General features: G+C 45.9%; 1 protein-coding gene across 4 annotated transcripts in view; it reads left to right on the top strand.

Moving 5' to 3' along the window:
- The window catches only part of EVI5 (ecotropic viral integration site 5), a 1102294-nt gene extending 1085888 nt beyond the window's left edge, over window positions 1-16406 (top strand). For all 4 annotated transcript variants that reach the window (XM_085602190.1, XM_085602187.1, XM_085602191.1 and 1 more), the window contains one exon: window positions 15087-16406. In XM_085602190.1, the coding sequence (XP_085458316.1) occupies window positions 15087-15377 (291 nt within the window). In that variant the 3' untranslated portion in view covers window positions 15378-16406. The remainder of the gene's footprint in view (window positions 1-15086) is intronic.
- The last annotated feature ends 926 nt before the right edge of the window (window positions 16407-17332 follow it).

The following is a 17332-nucleotide window of genomic DNA, read 5'->3' as shown; positions in this document are numbered from 1 at the left end:
TGAGCCCAGAGGGGGCCCCTCCAGGTGCCTTGCAGGGAGGGCCCCTCGAGTTTAATACCGCCAGTGCAGCATATATGTTTCCTTCAACCTGTTCAGTGTAACCTTTTAGCCTGGCTCTCTTTGCTGTTACACCCTTGGGTAGAGTACACAACAGAAACATTTTTATTTTTTTAAAGACCTCCTGCAAAGCATGGGCCATTCTGTGCACTCGGTGATGTTAAGTATGTCCCCTTTCTTACAGTCCATTTTGAAGCTTTCAATGAACCTGCCTCTACATATCAAATTACCTTCCTCTTAGAAATTTGTTGCAATCAAGTTTGAAATGTTGAAAAATGATCATGGATTGAAAGTAAACTTGTATACATCGAAAGATGAGTTTAGTTGCATGTTAAAAGTAATAACTTGTTTGTCACAGAAGATATCAGCCAACAGCTCTTTCTGGCTAATAGCTGTAACTCAGTACCCCTGCTGGGCCAGGTTTAGTGTGTTACTTTGTTGAGCATCAAATAGTGGAAAATGAGAGGCGAGGTGTGGGTGTCTAAAACAAAACACACTGACTACCATTATTTCTCCTGTATGCATGTACTTTGTGTGATGCACTATCACTTTAAAAAACATATTCAGTAGTACCATGTCTCTAGATCTCACGTAGTTGTAACAGGTTTAAGTGGCAGTGCAGCTTAAGATAAACAATCGCAGTAAACTTATTACCAGAACATCTTGAGAGATAAGCCTTACTGTTACTTGGGCACAGTCATGCCATGTTCAGATCACTAATGCAAAAGATTTTCCATCGTTACTTGATGTTACCTTAGGGTGAAAGAGTTGCTGAATACCATTTTGTCAATGCAGCTGCAAAGTTTCTTTGACTCAGATAAAGGCGTTAGTCTCATATTTTACCCAGTATTTAGGTATGTTATTTATTAAAGACAAGCAAACACTGCTGGAATCATCTACCTTTACCTATGCCTTTAATGATTTCTGAGCCAGCAGCTTTCCAGAGTTCCATTAAAAGGGTGCTTGGTGGCATGAGGCTATTAAACCATGCCAAGTTCGGTGATAAACTCAATATTCATATTTCATTTGCGGGGACTGCTTTTGGCTGAATCACATCCTACTTCCAAAACAGAATAAATGTCATCCATACTGCTCTTTTATCCTTCAAACCCTGCATCACAACGTCAGGGGTCCCTCAACGTTCTATCATTTCACCGATGCTTTTCAACATTTACAGGAAGAATTTACCGGCAATGATCAATGAATTTCAGCTCACCTGCTATAACTACGCAGATGACACACAAATACTTCTTAAACTGGAAAGCCCCAAAGACCTTGTAAACTCAAAAATCTTCATTTGCTTTTGAGCTGTTGATCAGTGGATGACATGGAGCCATCTCAGACTGAATGCATCCAAAACTGAAATACTGACCTGTGGCGAAGCGACTGGAAAAATTATGACTCACTCTCCACCTGGCCAGACAATCTGGGACTACCTCCTAAAGTATCCAAGGAAGTAAGAAGCCTCAGAATTACCATGGACCCTAAGCTATCAATGAATGCCCTAGTGGATAAGTTAACAAGATCAAGTTTCATTACTATGAAAACTCTGTGACTCATCTTCCCACATTTAGGATTTCCACAGAAGGTCCAAACTACTATCTCATGTACTGTCTAAACTTGATTACACCAATGGCCTCTAGTATGGATCACCTCTATCAACTATGAAAAGACTACAACAAATTAAAAACTCCGCTGCCACTCTACTCGTACATATAAAGCCACAAGCCTACATCTCTACTGCCTTAACGGCCCTACATTGGTTACCAGTTGCCAAAAGATCCACCTTCACGTTGATTTGTATCACAAAACAAAGCAATACATGAAACTAGACTACTTTTCATCAGGAAGAAAATATCAAAATGCATACAACAACAAAAACCTCTGGTCCAGATTGGTGCTCTGGCTTATATTTCCAGCATTCAAGGAAAAAAAAAACATTGATATGACTTCTTTCTCTGTTCAGGCAGCCAAACTATTGAATTCATTACCCCCAAACCTAAGATCCACAGAGAACCACCTTCTCTTCAGAAGATTACTCAAGAGCTGACTCTTCCCTACATGACCACCATATTCAAAATACAAATGTGCAGCAATAGTATGCATAAAACACCAATGGTGCATATACATGTGTTTGTAAACATGTATACTTTGATTACATGTATGTATGTATGCTGATTTGTGCATTTGTTCGTTCAAATGCATATACTACTTATGACGAAAAATGTATATACTTTCTTATATTTATGCATTACAAATGTAGAAAATGTACATAATAGTTATGGTAAATATAATCAGATCAAGACTTCTAGCCACAGATTCCTTACTTTAGAATTATCCCCAGGCATCAGACTGGATCTGGCCGTTTTTTGTGATCAGTAACCCTGCACACCAGTAGGTGTTGTCGTTTGGCTCCGCGTGGTGTCTGCATCATCCGCGCCGAAAGTGACGTGTGCGGTGCCTATATAGGTGCCACCCTAGTGCACTAAAGTCAGTTCTTTCCACACCAGTCAGAGCAGATACAGTAAGAGAATAAGAGGGAGCGATCCCTCAAGCTTAAGAGGCTTGATGTGCGACGCCGTGATGAAGCAGATGCCGGTCGAGAGGAAGGTCCCGGGAGTTGTCGCAGAGTCCAAGAAGCTTGTCGCACATTTCGACTTCACCTCGTCCATCGGCTCACAAGATGAGGGAGCATCTCTGGAGGCCTGGCACCGTGGTTGAGGCTGCGCCTGTGCCGCCTCCACACCTCCCTGAGTTTCCGGAAGCTGAAGCGCCTCTAGCTCAATTGGGAGAATTTTATGAGGCTATACACCTCATATTTGGGTGACTCGTTCCCTCGAGCGAACCTTTAGGCCCCATGGGTTTACGAGAGGCCCCTCTGGGATCCACGCCGGGGGCTCCAGCCTCAGCACCAGTCAGCCGCAAGGATACACTGATAGATCTGGTTTGGCACCAGTCATGCCATGTCAACTTTCCTGGAAACATGTCTCATGGCCAACACTCCCGGCGTCGCCTTCCCCATTTACATCCCTGACTCCAACACGGAGCTAGAGGGGCGTCGCCCTATGCTGGCACTGACTGGAGCCTTGCCTGAGCCTTATTCGTATAAACTAGAACTTGGGGAGAAATTGGAGGGGTGCTGGACCCTGAAGAACCCCAGCCTTATGATACCAACCTGGACTGGTGTGAGGATTTGGCAGATGTTAGTGGACTGGATACTTCTCCAGATACTGGCATGCTCTCTCCTCCCAACAGTGCTACGGAGGATGGAGCTTCATTCACAGTGATGGTGTGGAGGGCGGCTGAGGTCCTGGACCTTAGCTTGCCCTCAGTGGCAGTCAAGACTTGACGGGAGTGCTTCAGCCGAAAGTCCCCTTCAGAATCACTTCTTCCATTTAATAACCACTTATTCATGTCCTAGTTGAGATTTGGTGCAAGCCCAACTGTGAACCGGACAATTGCCTGCCGCCACTGCCTCGCTCCAGGTGACCCCAAATTCCTCACAAAACACCCTACCCCAGGGAGCTTGGTGGTCCAAGCCTTCACTTCCAGAGTAAATCCTGGTGCATTCCCAACCACACCGTCGGATCTGGAATCAAAGAGGCTGGACATTTTAAGCAAGAAACTGTTTTCTTTCACCAGCCTGGCATTGCGGTCGAGGTACACTGGATGCCTTTCGGGCCTCTATTCCCATGTTCTGTAGATATGGTTGCCCAGTTGCTATCATCTGTCCCAGAGGAGGCCCGGGCCGCGCTCTACCAGGCGGTTACCAAGCTGTTACCAATGGGAGGGATGCAGCTAAGTTCAACATTGAATGTGGACTGTACACCACCAACTCACAAGGCAGAGCGGTTTTGTTGATGGACATGCCCTTTGATAGCTCTTTGGAGACTAGGAGGATTTGGTGCTTGAGCAATTGAAGGACAGCGGGGCTATGACCAGGTCCTTCAGCCTTTCCATGGTCACTCGTCACCCTCAATCCACCTTTTGCTCCTTTCATGGCCACAGAAGGATCTTCCAGCTGTGTCCTTACCTGCCCAGCCACTGCAGCGCATACACTTCCCAGCCTCTGCGTGGACGCGGTACCTACCGACCCCGTAGGTCGGGCAGGCAGCATTTGGGTCAGTAACCCCCCCCCCTTCCGCCACCACCACCAACCCATCCCCAGCAGTCGCAACCTCTAAACCCTTCTATTCTGCCCGTTTACCATCATGGGCACACAGTGGGCAGCAGGATTCTCCATCACCTGTCCCACTGGCAGTCCATAACATGGGGCAGGTAGGTTTTGCAGGTCGTATGAAGGGGCTGCTCCCTCCCCTTCAAGACTACTCCTCCCTCCATACCATCTACTTGCAACAGGCTGATGGAGGACATCTACCCCTTCTCCGCAAAATGGAGCCACAGAGTGAGTGCCAACGCCAGCAGTAGGTCTTAGTTGCTATTCCCACTACATTCTGGTGCCCAAAAAAGACAGAGGCCTTCATCCTATCCTTGACCTGAGCTCTCTCAATTTCTTCCTCTAGAAGGAGAATTTCAAAATGCTTGCTCTTGCTGAGGTCCTTTTTGCCGTGGACCCAGGACACTGGATGGTAGCGTTGGACTTGCAGGATGCATATTTCCACATTCCTGTGCTGCCTGCCCACTGGCATGATCTGCACTTCATGGTGGGCCACGAGCACTTTCAATTTGCTGTGCTCCCTTTGGCCTCACCAGCGCCCCTGGGGCGTTCACCAAGGTGTGGATCACGGCTGCCAGTCTTCACCAGTCATCCCCTATCTCGAGATTAGCTGTTGAAGGCAGACACGCCCCAGGTTGTCGTCTCCCACCATTCGCTAGTGTTCACTATCATCGTGCCTCCTGACACCCTCTCAGATGCGTCCCTTCATCGGAGCGGTTCTGGGCACAGTGCAGTTTTGGGCCTATCCTCCCGAACAGCGAATCCTGGATATTCAGGCTGATACCGATATCTCAGCCTCTATCCTGGATTTCAGTGAGACTGACTCTGAGGCTGCTGGGCCTCATGGCCTCCAGCATCGTGCTGGTGACGCATGCCCGTTGGCATATGCAGGCTCTAGAGTGACATGGTCCAGACCTTAAATGGAACTGCACAAGATCTGCAGTGGAGGTTAGCGAACCACGATTGGGTCAGCAGCAGACCCCTCTCTCTTCCCCAAACCAGTTCTGACAGTGGTGACAGATGTGTCACTGCTGGGGTGGGGCGACCATCTGGGAGAGGTGGAGATCAGAGGTCTCCATATGAACCTGTTGGAGCTTCGGGCGATCAAACTGGCATTAAAAGGCTTTCTACTTTCCTTCAAGGGAAGGCTAGTGCAGGTGTTCACGGGCAACAACACTGCCATGTGGTACTGCATGAAACAGGTGGTGTGGAGTCGTGTACCCTTTGTCAAGAGGCCCTGCGTCTCTGGACTTGGCTGGAACGTCAAGGCATTTCCCTGGTAGTTCAACATCTGGCGGGCTCTCTGAACGCCAGAGCAGACAAACTCAGATGAAGCTGCCTAGTGGGTCACAAATGGCATCTCCATCCATAGGTTGTGCAAGGACTCCTTCAATGGTGGGGAGAGTCTTGGTTAGATCTGTTCGCCACCGAGAACGTGCAAGGTCAGCAGTTCTGTGCACTGGAGTTTCCAAGGCAACACTCGCTCTGAGACTCTATTCATCTCATGTGGACCTCAGGCCTCCTGTACACCTTTCCGCCCATACCACTCCTGCCCAGATTTCTCAAAAAGATCATGAACGACTGGGCCCCAGTCATCCTTGTGGCTCTGAACTGGGCACGGAGAGTCTAGTATCTTGAGCAGTTGAGCATGGCTATCAGTCCTCCGATCAGGCTACCCCTTCGGGAGGATCTTGTGTCACAGCAGCAGGGGAGGGTTCTCCACCGCCCTGTGAACACTCCGCCCTCTTGCATGGAGATTGAGCAGCGACACTTGTCAACTTTCGACCTTCTTCCTGAAGTCTGTGACTGTTATTTTGGCAGCCAGGCGTCCCTCCACCAAGACAGTTTACTCCTGCCATTGGACAAAATTTCTAGCATGGTGTACAGAAGGACAAATCAATCCCTTTTCTGCCCATCTTTCTGAGGTTCTCCTTTTTATTCTTTCCCTTGCCCAGCCGAGCTCTGCTCTGGGCACTCTGAAGGGTTATCTCTCCGCTATTTGAGCTTTTCTATGGTTGCCCGATCAGCCATCCCTTTTTAAATCCCCTTTTGTGATTAGGCTTCTGAAAGGTTTACATTTGTTTCCATCTTCTCCCTTTATTATGCCCCAGTGGGACCTCCGTCTGTCCTCGCTTTCCTTATGTGTGCTTTTTTTGAGCCCCTGCACAATTGTCCACTCAGGCTCCTTACCATCAAGACGGCCTTTCTCATGGCTATAACATCTGCCCAAAGGGTCAGTGAACTTCAAGCCTGGTCATCTAAGCTTCCTTATCTGAACATCTGCCCAGACAAACTGTCTCTCCATACGAGAGCTTCCTTTCTCCCAAAAGGGGCCACTCCTTTTCACGTGGACCAATTCATCACTATGCCTACTTTTTCTGCTCAACCTCATCCCTCCAAGAAAGATGAGCGACTTCACTGTCTGGACCCGAAAAGAGTGTTGTCATTCTACCTTGGTCGCACACAAGAGTTCTGGGTTGATGACCAACTCTTTGTGGAATATGTCAAAGCGAATAAAGGACGGGCTGTACAGAAGAGTGCCATTTCATGATGGATTGTGCTCTGTATCAAAATCTGCTACGCATTGGCTAAGAAACAACCCCCTGATGGTTTGCGTGCTGATTCCACCAGAGCTAAAGCTGAAAACACTGCTTTACCTCGCTGAGTTCCAGTCCTCAACATCTGCCAGGCGGCAACATCGGCTTCCCTGCACACATTTATCAAACACTACTGCCTGGACAGTCAGGTCTGTAGGGGTGGGCAGTTTGCCCATTCGGTCCTGCAGGACTTATTTAAAATTGGTCCACAGACCATCCTTCGGGAAGGTATTGCTTGGGTATCTGTTCTAAGGTAAGGACTCTGCAGCTAGAAATTTCTATCAGATGAACAAGCTACTTACCTTTGGTAACACCTTATCTGGTAGAGACTCTATGTATCTGCAGTTTCCTTACCCATCCATCCTACCCGCTCTGCGAACGGATTTCTAAGGACAGGGCTTTCCCCTTTCAGGGCCCTAGTTTTCCACATCAGTGGTCAGTGTACATTGTGGCTCGCTGCTCCTGGCATGGAAAGTTGCGAAAAGTAACTGATGTCAGCGCGCTGGTATGGCGCCTATATAGGCATCGCGTACATCACATATGGCGGCGATAATGCCATTCGGAGCTGATCGACGCCACCTACTGGTGCGCAGGGGTTCTACTCACAAAAAGTTTCCAGATACAGTCTCATGCCTGTGGATAATTCTAAGGTAAAGAATCTGCGGCTATATACTCTCTACCAGATAAGGCATTGCCTAAGGTAAGTAACTTGTTCTACACTCCTTATATATATGCTTAACATGTACATATGTCATTACATAAATAAAATTCACATGCTTATGAGTCTCTATTTATTATGATCACACATCACAACATATAAACATGATTATACAGAAAGTATATGTAAATGTTAACTATCCAAAACACTGGGGCGTGACCAAGCTGACCAAGATGGCCGTGTAGCGTTGAAGCTCCGCCGGCCTGCCGGTAAATCCTTTTCATAATCGAATTAATCAATGCCATCCTTTCTGCAGAAACAACCTGCCCAGAGCGTGGTCGCGATGGGCACGAGCCGCATGGAACAGGAGCGGAAAATATAATCCTGGACCCGTCGCATGACCTGCTTTCGGGAGCTGTGGCTGACCTGACCTGGACGGGCAACCCCTGCGGCGGGCACTGGTGGTCCCAGGTTGCCCACCGAAGATTCCACGGACAGACTAGGTGAAGCCCCCTGACCTCCTTGAAACTGGAGCAGGGCAATCACGAAACGGCGAGCCACTGAGCGTGCGGGATCGTGGGTGCAGAGACAGAATTGCAACACGAGGAAACCACACCTGCCCGGAGGTCCCGCATTGACTGGGACCGTGGGAGAGCCTGGTGGCCGGCCACCTGGCTGAGCTGGGCCAGCCTGGAACAGTAAACAGCCTCTGGTTTTTCCCCCCGATCGTCACCAGTAATTGAAGATCCCGGGGCAACTGGCCTCGCTGGTGGAAAGCTGCTGCGAAGCGGTGGACATGACGTCTGAGGCCCGGCCTGCCCTGACAAGCGGGGGAGCTAGGATCCCTGGGCCCCACTGCTGCTGGGGACTGTCAGCCGTTGGGGCTTCTACCCAGAGAGAACTTGTCAGAACAGCAGGGGGCTCTGTAAAACAGCAGAGGAGCTTGACCCCATTTATACATAGGGAGACCATGCAGGTAAAGACCTTTACCCTACAAGGACTAAAAGGAGCAGAAAATATGGCTTTTGTTGTACCATGCATAACTCCTTCTCCTTTTCTGGGGTATTGCTGTATCGGCCTCCAGGCAATAGCAACACTTTTTTAGAATCCCTGGGAGATGCCCTTAGTGAGACAGTGCTTAGGTACTCGAACTTCACTCTTCATGGGGATGTTAATCTTCATTTGGAATGTGACAATAGCCCAGGAGTGTCATCCTTTCTAGAAATGATCTCTATCTTGGGACTTAAACAGATGGTCCAGGGTCCATCTCACCGTGGAGGGCACACGCTTGACACCGTTTGCACCAACCTAAAGTCCTTACAGATTAGTAATTCATTGCCACAGGTTTGGTCGGACCACAGTTTTATTCCCTTTGCCTTCTTTATTCCCCAAAAAGTTAGCACAGGTATAAGTGATAATGACCCTACTAACGTCTTCAAGCGGAAATGGCTTTCATTAGTCTCTAACCCCCTTCTGTTAGCTTCGGCTCAAGACACGGTGCCTGTACTCATTGGGGAACCAGAAGAGGACTCAGTTAGAATGTTTAACTGGATCACATCTATAGGGAATAAATTGGAACCCCCTAGAAGAGGTACTAGAATTTCTAAAAGGAAGATCCACAGTGACCCTTGGTTCTCCAAGGATCTTGTGGATCTTCATCTACACAGTAAGCAGCTTGAGCGTAAGTGGAGGAGGGAATACGAAACATCCAACCTGCATACCTTCAGAGCTTTCAGGAAGAAATATAAACTGGCTATTAAAATTGCAAAAAGGGAATACTTTTGTAATCGAATTTTCATTGCCAAGAACAACCAAAAAGAAATATTCAAAATTGTAAAATCTTTCACAGATCCTAAGGTCCTGCATACTACTATCCCTCCGTCTGTGGCACTTTGTAATGACATTGCATGCTACAAGGTTAAAAACATCCAAAGGAACTTTAGGACTTTTAGACCGGAAGATTTTACTGACGAAAGAGCATTAGATCCTGGTTCAAATATTCCTGTCTTGCAATCATTTCAAGCTGCCACATTAGCCCAAACGAAAGAGGCTATTTTAGCTTGTAAATCTGGTTCACCATTGGACGTATGTCCTCCAACTTTTTTACATCATATCATTGATGTGGTCAATCCAGTTATTAATGGTATAGTGAACTCCTCCCTCGCCTTGGGTATTGTTCCCAAGGATTGGAAATTTGCCATTGTCAAACCGCTAAAAAAGAAACAGAATGTAGAGTCCTCAATTTTATCCAACTATAGGCCGATATCTCTCCTACCAAATTTTGGGTAAGATCACTGAGAAAGTAGTATATCAACAACTTGTCAGCTTCACTGAGTCTGCATCTATCCTTCATTCTCGACAGTCTGGTTTTCGTCCAAAACATTCGACAGAGTCAGCCCTACTTGAGATATCTGACACCCTAAAATTCATCATGGATAGTGGCAGGAAGGCAGTCCTGATTCTTCTGGATTTGTCTGCCGCGTTTGACACCATCTCCCATGACATCCTGTTAGCCAGATTAAGATCATGTGGCATTACAGATCTGGTATTGGCCTGGATCACATCATTCATGTCCAACAGGAAACAGGTCGTCTCCTTGGGTTCCTGTGTGTCATCTGAACGCATGGTCTCTACGGTTGTCCCACAGGGGGCCTCCATCAGTCCCCTGTTGTTTAATATATACATGGCCCCGCTGATCTCATTAATCTCGTCCTTTGGAATTGAGACTACATCTTATGCTGACGATACCCAACTCATTCTGTCTCTGGAAGATAGATCAACAACAGTGGAAGAGAATTTCAAAGTTTGTTTCTCAGCGATCATTAAATGGATGAATAACAACCATCTCTGCTGTAACACCGATAAAACAGAGATTCTTCCCATTGGTAAAAACAATGCGTTTCAACCCAAAGATTGGTGGCCAGATGATATTGCAGCCCCTCCCTCAACGGTTGAGGTTGCAAAAAATCTGGGGGTATTGTTTGACTCCTCCCTTACATTTAAGCCCCATGTTTTAAAACTAACGGGGATCTGTTTCAGTTATATCCGTACATTGAAAAAGTTTTTCAATCTCATTCCATCAGCAGCAAGGAAAACGGTGACAGTAGCTCCCATACTGTCTCGGCTGGACTACTGCAATAGCCTTCTCGTTGGGACGAATAAATCCTCCCTGAGACGGCTTCAGGTAGTCCAGCATGCAGCGGCCAGATTGGTCTTGGGACTCCCTCGTAGATCATCTGCTTCTGCTGCACTGAAGACCCTGCACTGGCTTTCGATTCCTAAAAGAATCCTCTTTAAATTACTTCTGACGACTTTTAGAGCTGCACGGGGAGTCGGCCCTGCTTATCTCTCCATCAGATTTAAACCATACACTACAACCAGGACATTGCGATCAAGTTCTGCTAATCTTTTGGCAATAGGGAGTTTTAAATTGTCATCAAAAGGAGGGAAATCAGCCACTGTACTGGGAGCAAAAGCATGGAACAATCTGCCAAGGGACTTGAGAGCAATACAACGCGAAGATCTATTTAGACGAGCCCTCAAGACCTGGATCTTTGGCCTTACAGATGCCTGCTCCCTGGCCTTGATTTAGTCTGGACAGTTAGTTAGTCTTGTTATCTGCAGCGCCAGGAGACTCCATCAGGAGTGACAGTTGCGCTATATAAACTTTTCTTTTCATTTCATTTCATTTCATACAGGGAACCACCAGACCTGGCTTGCGATCACGGAGCTGCAGCCACTGCCCCCGCCTCCCTTACAAGCTGAGGACAACGCTGCAGAGTGGCTCCTCAAACACATTTCACCCAGGACTCGAACCTAGGGCCACCCAGTGAAAACTGATAGCTCCTCTGGTGCAGCTGGAGCTGAGGCGGAGACGGGTGGAACATCACTCCGCCCCCACAAGAAAAAAAGGGCCGCGCTGCTGCCCTGGCCCCACGCCTGATGCTGCGCAGCATCGCGGAGACACAGGCAATGGTCTGAAGTGACCCAAAACAAAGGCGTCTGCAGTTCAACAAAAATAAAGGCCCTGAGGGGAACGCTAAAATGCTGATGACTGAGAGCGGTGGAGCATCGGGCCACGCAAAGGTGGTGCCGGCAGGAACGGATGCCCTCATGTTGGAACTCAGGGCGGGTTTCAAGGCCCTGGACGGCCGCTTTGACTCGCTGGACAAACGGCTAGACACATTTGGGGCGCGCATAGACCTTCACAACTAACAGCTTGACACAGTGGAAGGCAGAGTTTCTTACCTCGAGGATGGAGCCACACAGTCGGTCATGAAACTGGATCGCATGGAAAAACAAATCTGTTGCAATGAAGAATGAAGATTTGGAAGCAAGATGTCGGCGTAACAACATTCCCATCCTGGGAGTCCCAGAGTCCACAAACACTGGCCGCCTGGATCTGTTTGTAGAGCAACTGCCGACGTATTTAACAAAGACTCCTTAACAACCACATTCATTGTGGAGAGGGCTCTTCGATCTCTGGGCCCGACTCCTAACCTGGGCACGGCCGCTCATCGCCCGGCTGCTAAATTTCCGGGATAGAGACACTTTCTTGCGACTTGCTAGAGAAAAAGGCCCTCTTAACTAGCAAGGCTCCTCACTTTCCCTGTATCCAGACTTCACTGCGATGGTTCAGGACGCCCATCGTAAGTACACTGGAGGAAAGGCTGCACTGCGAAATCTGGGCCTCTGCTACAGTATGGTGTATCCGGGCCGGCTGCATGTCATAGTGGAGGGCAAGCCGTGACTCTTTGACACTCTAACGGCAGCACAGGAGTTCTGCTACAAATCCTCAAACGTACGGGGCGCACCGGAGACACACACAGGATCGCCATCGGGCAGCAACTGGGACCAGTGCTAAACTATTTCCCACAGACTAACATTTGATATAAAGGTGCGGCAGGATGGCGACATATAGCATGCAACAAGATTTGAGACGGCATATCATTCAATGCTCCAGTTAAAGTCTCCTCTTACAAGAATATGGCAAACTAAAAATTGTCTCTTAGCTTGTAGAGATGGGAGGCTGGCGTAGCGTTGCCACCCCCCTAAGTGTGTACCATACCTTTCTGATTGATGGTTGAGATACTGCATGTACCATTACTTGCGGCAATGTTTTGGGGATTGGGATGTCCCTGTCACAATTGGAGCTGGGATGGGAGGGGTGTGGTAGGGGAAATCCCAGTTTTGAGTGGGAAGTTATGCAACAATTTATTGTTAAGGCCACTGTTCGCAATGCACCGCAGGATTCAATAACGATACCATGCCCTACATGCATGTAGACCCAAATTGAGGATCTACAAACCTTGGCAACGTGCACAGTGTCCATTAAATCAGAACTGAATCATTGAAATAATCTATTCTACAAAGCGCAAAACAAAAATAAGATAGAGGAGGCATGTTGCTGCACAACAGTAATGGATAAGCTAACTACGCTACCTGAAATAATGCAATCAGTTATTCATGACATGGAAACAGAATTAACAACAAAAGGTAGCAACTCCTGCACTTTAAGTAGCCTGTCAACCTGCTCTCTGGTAGTAGAAAAAAACACACACTTGATGGACGGAATGCAGAACAAATCAAAACATTCACCCCCTGTTAAGAGATCTGGGTTAAATCCATCATTCTTTTGCTCACCATGCCACCCCAGTTTAGACCTGGCCATATGCAAATCAGTCTTGACCCTGTACCTCATGGGAACAGTCTAGCCCGAACTGCCAAGCCAGGTCCTCCCTGAACCGGAAACAAGCATCCTAGGACTGGTTTCGGGGTTTCACCCCTCTTCAGCCAGGCTAGCTTGATTTCAGTGGCACAGTGAGCCCAGGACCCACGTCTGGGCATACCTGGATTTAGGCCCAGATCTCTGTTCTGGGGAGAATGTATGACATGTTTTGCACTCTGTCCATAAACTGTTGTTTTTGCATTTGTCACCCCGAGTGGGACGGGTATGCCCAGACGTGGGTCCTGTGCTCTCCATGCCACGGCTATGAGATGCCATCACCTCCCAATGGAGGTCGAACTGTTACGCCTCCGAGGGCAAACTGTTTCATGGAGCTTGCTAATGCCATTTAATAAACAGATAGACTGGGAAATCCTGCTATCTGTCAAGCACTGTGATCATTGAGCTAGGTGGACAGCTTATAAGGATTTCCATCATAGGTCCTCTCACTTTTTCTAGCTGTTAGAGATGATGATGAGCTTTTGATGGGTTGAGCCAACGCTACCATTTGACTCAATGGGCAGCCATTAGAATTTGTCACCAAACAAGGGAACATAGTTTCTCACTTCCACATTTGCTCTCCATTTGATGAACAGAATTGAGGCCCCACATTCCTTCAATGCTACACCACTGCACTTTTGGGATCAAACTGTTGTTTTACCAGCATTGCGAAAAAAAGAATCATTTAAAGATGTGTTTATTCTGTTTTTCTGACAGTAAAACGGTTCCTCTTTTTTTGTCTGTGTGTGCTAAAAAGTGGAAGCACAAGTGGCACTTAAACCTTATCAGAATGCCGTCTTTGTTGAACCCAAACCATTGTTTGTACCGAAAGTCATGTTAAGTTTCTAAAATAACCAATATTTTGTAATTTTGTTTTGTACTGTATCCAGATTTAGCTACTCCCAAGTATGCTCTATCACACACATTAGGCATGGTTGCGGCCCTCAGAGGTTCAGAACTGCTATTTTTCAACTTTACTTTTTTAATTAAGGGTTTGATCTCCGTAATTCAAGCAAGTTAATAGATTATTGACTTAATTTGATGATTTAATTGGTTTACAAGCTAGAGCACGATTACTCTTGGAGGATTCAAGGGCTAACCATAACTAGGTGTGCTCCAAATGACATACTGCAGGTTGTGGGCTGAACACTGTGTGGCATCTGCAGTTCTGTCATGTGGAATGTATTCTAATCTATATACAAACAACATTTACCGTGTAGTGGTTGGTAGTGCTCATGAGCTTTGGTGCAGAACTCTCATGTCTTCATCAGTTTAAAATATGTACTCAATATAGGTAAGGTGTGCCAGATTTCTGTGTTGGATGATTTGTTTTGTTAGGAATTGGTCAACTAGGGGTGCGTTAGTGTAGCCTCATTGATGGAAGGACTGCAGTGAGAAAGAGGGAAAATGTGATGGTCAAGCTGCATATTGTTAAACTCCATTAATCTAATCGTGGCTAATCTTCATCAACATACACAGTGGTTTCGACCAATTTTCTACTTGTGCATTAGAGAGGGGGGGGTGAGGGTGAGGTGGAGGTTGTTAATTGGTGAGCTTATGAGAGTAGGCAATAATTTGTTTACAAGTAATTATGGAGCTAAGCTTGATTGATGTAAGGACTGTTAAATGAAAAGGACTGTGTAATGAAGATTGAGGGTAAGTAATCATAGCGTTACGTTAATTTAGATCGGTTGCATATAATCCTTTACATTGTATGCTTATGATGTGTCTTCTATCAATAAACTCATATAGGAGTACTGTTTGTTTTCTTCATACTGTGAATGTGAATTTAAAGCTGCAGCATTTAAAGAATTGTTTAACTGTTCTTCTACGCTTTCGTTTAGTCCGTATTGACTTTGTTTTTTTAAACAGTTAAGATGCCTAAAAGGCCAAAGGGGCCTCCTCGACCAACCCGCCTTTGATGGAATCCACATCGTGAACCATTTGATAGGAGATGAGGAGCCTGATGACTATTTCATGGGCGGCACCTTGCAGGATCCCGGGCTTAATTTCCACCTACACAGAAGAACTTTGGGCCAGCCTGTGGTGGATAGCAGTGACAGCGACCCTGAAGAAGGCGCTTTGGACAGGGGCGAGTCTAATGGAATCTTTCTCCAGCAAAAGAACCAGAAAAGAACTGAGTCCTACTCCACCGCAGTGTGATCATCACTGTGACCAACAATGGGCCTTCGCAACCTTTTTGGAGTTCTGTGTGTGTCAATTGAGGGATTTTGTTAACACGAGAGCCTGCTCGTCCTGCCATGTACATAAATATTTTTTCTGTTACATGCCTTGTCATTTGCCAAATGTCAACAATTCATCTGTCATCTCCACTGGGTTGGGAAGTGGTCATTGGATGCAAATAATGAACTTCGTCAGTATTCTAGTTTTTGAGGGCGCTGTTTTAGAAAACCAGACTGAATTATTCATTTAGCACACAAGAGAAAACTCGCTGCTGTTGATAACTATTGGAAGGATGGCTGTCTAGTCAATCCTTTTTCAATACAAGCCGCATTGTGCAATATTTTATGGTTACTGAACAAAAGAGTATATTTGTTTGTTTTACTTGTTACGCACGAGTTTGTCATCAGGATGAATGCTTATGTTGGGTCTGATGATCAACATCAACTTCTGATCATCTTGTGCGTGTGTGTGTTGTGTTTTTAAGTGAAAATAGTTGTTGTGTTGGAAAAATAGAAAAGATGTGTATAAATTAACATTTATGAACAGAAATGGAATTAATACACTGATCTTGAGGCTTTTAAAAATCACTTTTTCTTTATTCGTTTTAATGCACTTTTGGTTCTTCCAGAGTGTTGCAAATCAGACTGGTCAAGTAGTGTCACATATGTTTATTTTGTACATACTGTTTTTTCATCGATTGTAAAATGTACATACACCATTTTATATGAAACTTGTAAATGTTGCAAGATTACTGTTTTTTGACATTTGAAAGAGTCCTTCTTTGTAAATATAATCGTTGGTAGAACTGAGTCACAGGCTGCGAAGTGAACACTAAGGGTAGCTCTTTAACAATTCTCTAGGTTTAACAGCTTCGTGTTGCAACTGAAATGTTTAGACTCATGCCTTTAACTGTATGCTTGTTCAATAACACTATTAATACGACTCTTTTAACTTCGATATATAAATATATATATATTATAAATATAATAAATTTTTCATGCTTTAAAATGATGTACGTAATTTTTTTACTCGCCTCCTTAGTTTACAGCTTTTCTGCACTACCTGACAGCAAGAACACATGGGTAGCGCCTACAATGTGGTAGGTCAATGTCTGCTCCTTGAGGACTGTTGATGCCCTCCTGCAGCATGAATACTATTCCTGACAAAAGAGATCTGGAACTGGCAGCTTCTGAAGTGTTGGTTTCAGTTGTTAAATAGCAGAATTATCTTGCTTTGCAGTCTTTGCTGCCAAGGTAGCAGGGATATGCAACAGAACTTTGTCTACTGTTACTGCCTGTGTAGGAATTACTGCAGTACATGCAGTTCTGCCGTCCTCCTAGAGTGACAGGGTGTGGATAAGTGGAGCTAGGGACGTCACTAAGAAGAACTGGGGTGAAAGTGCAGCAAAGAAAGTCAATTTAGTAGTAAAAGGGATTTAATGATTCTGTTTTAAAGTCCTACTGAATTTATGCATGTTGCTTTGAGGGTATTTTACAGCTCTGGTTGCACAGGCTTAGATTCAGTAACCAGTTAAGGGAAATCCTGGTTCGGTCTACAGCTTAGGCTTCAACAGTTGATGGTCTTGTCGGAACCAGTGAAAACTAGGCTTTCTTGAATGACGTCTTATAGCAGAGGTCTCTAATGGTTAGCTCTGGTGCTATAGGTAGCTCACCAGTACCCTGGAAGTAGCTCCCTAAAGTGCTGCTCAGCACAGTACTTAATTCAGAGGGTCTACCCTAGCCATAGTGAATAAGGTCACTTTTCAAGAAAAAGGCAATATTTTGTTCGAGTGTTTTAGTCCCAAATGGAATGTGCATAATTGATTAAAAAAATCTTGTATTTTGAAAAACTGATATGCTAATACGTGAAAACAAAATGATTGAAAATCCCCAAAAATATTTAAACTGCTCTTTGAATGATAGTTCTACCACGTT

Source organism: Triturus cristatus, chromosome 4_2, assembly GCF_964204655.1.
Source record: "Triturus cristatus chromosome 4_2, aTriCri1.1, whole genome shotgun sequence".
In the NCBI taxonomy this organism is placed as follows: Eukaryota; Metazoa; Chordata; class Amphibia; order Caudata; family Salamandridae; genus Triturus; species Triturus cristatus.
The sequence above is the reverse complement of the archived record's forward strand: the minus strand, read 5'-3'. Positions and strand labels throughout refer to the sequence as shown.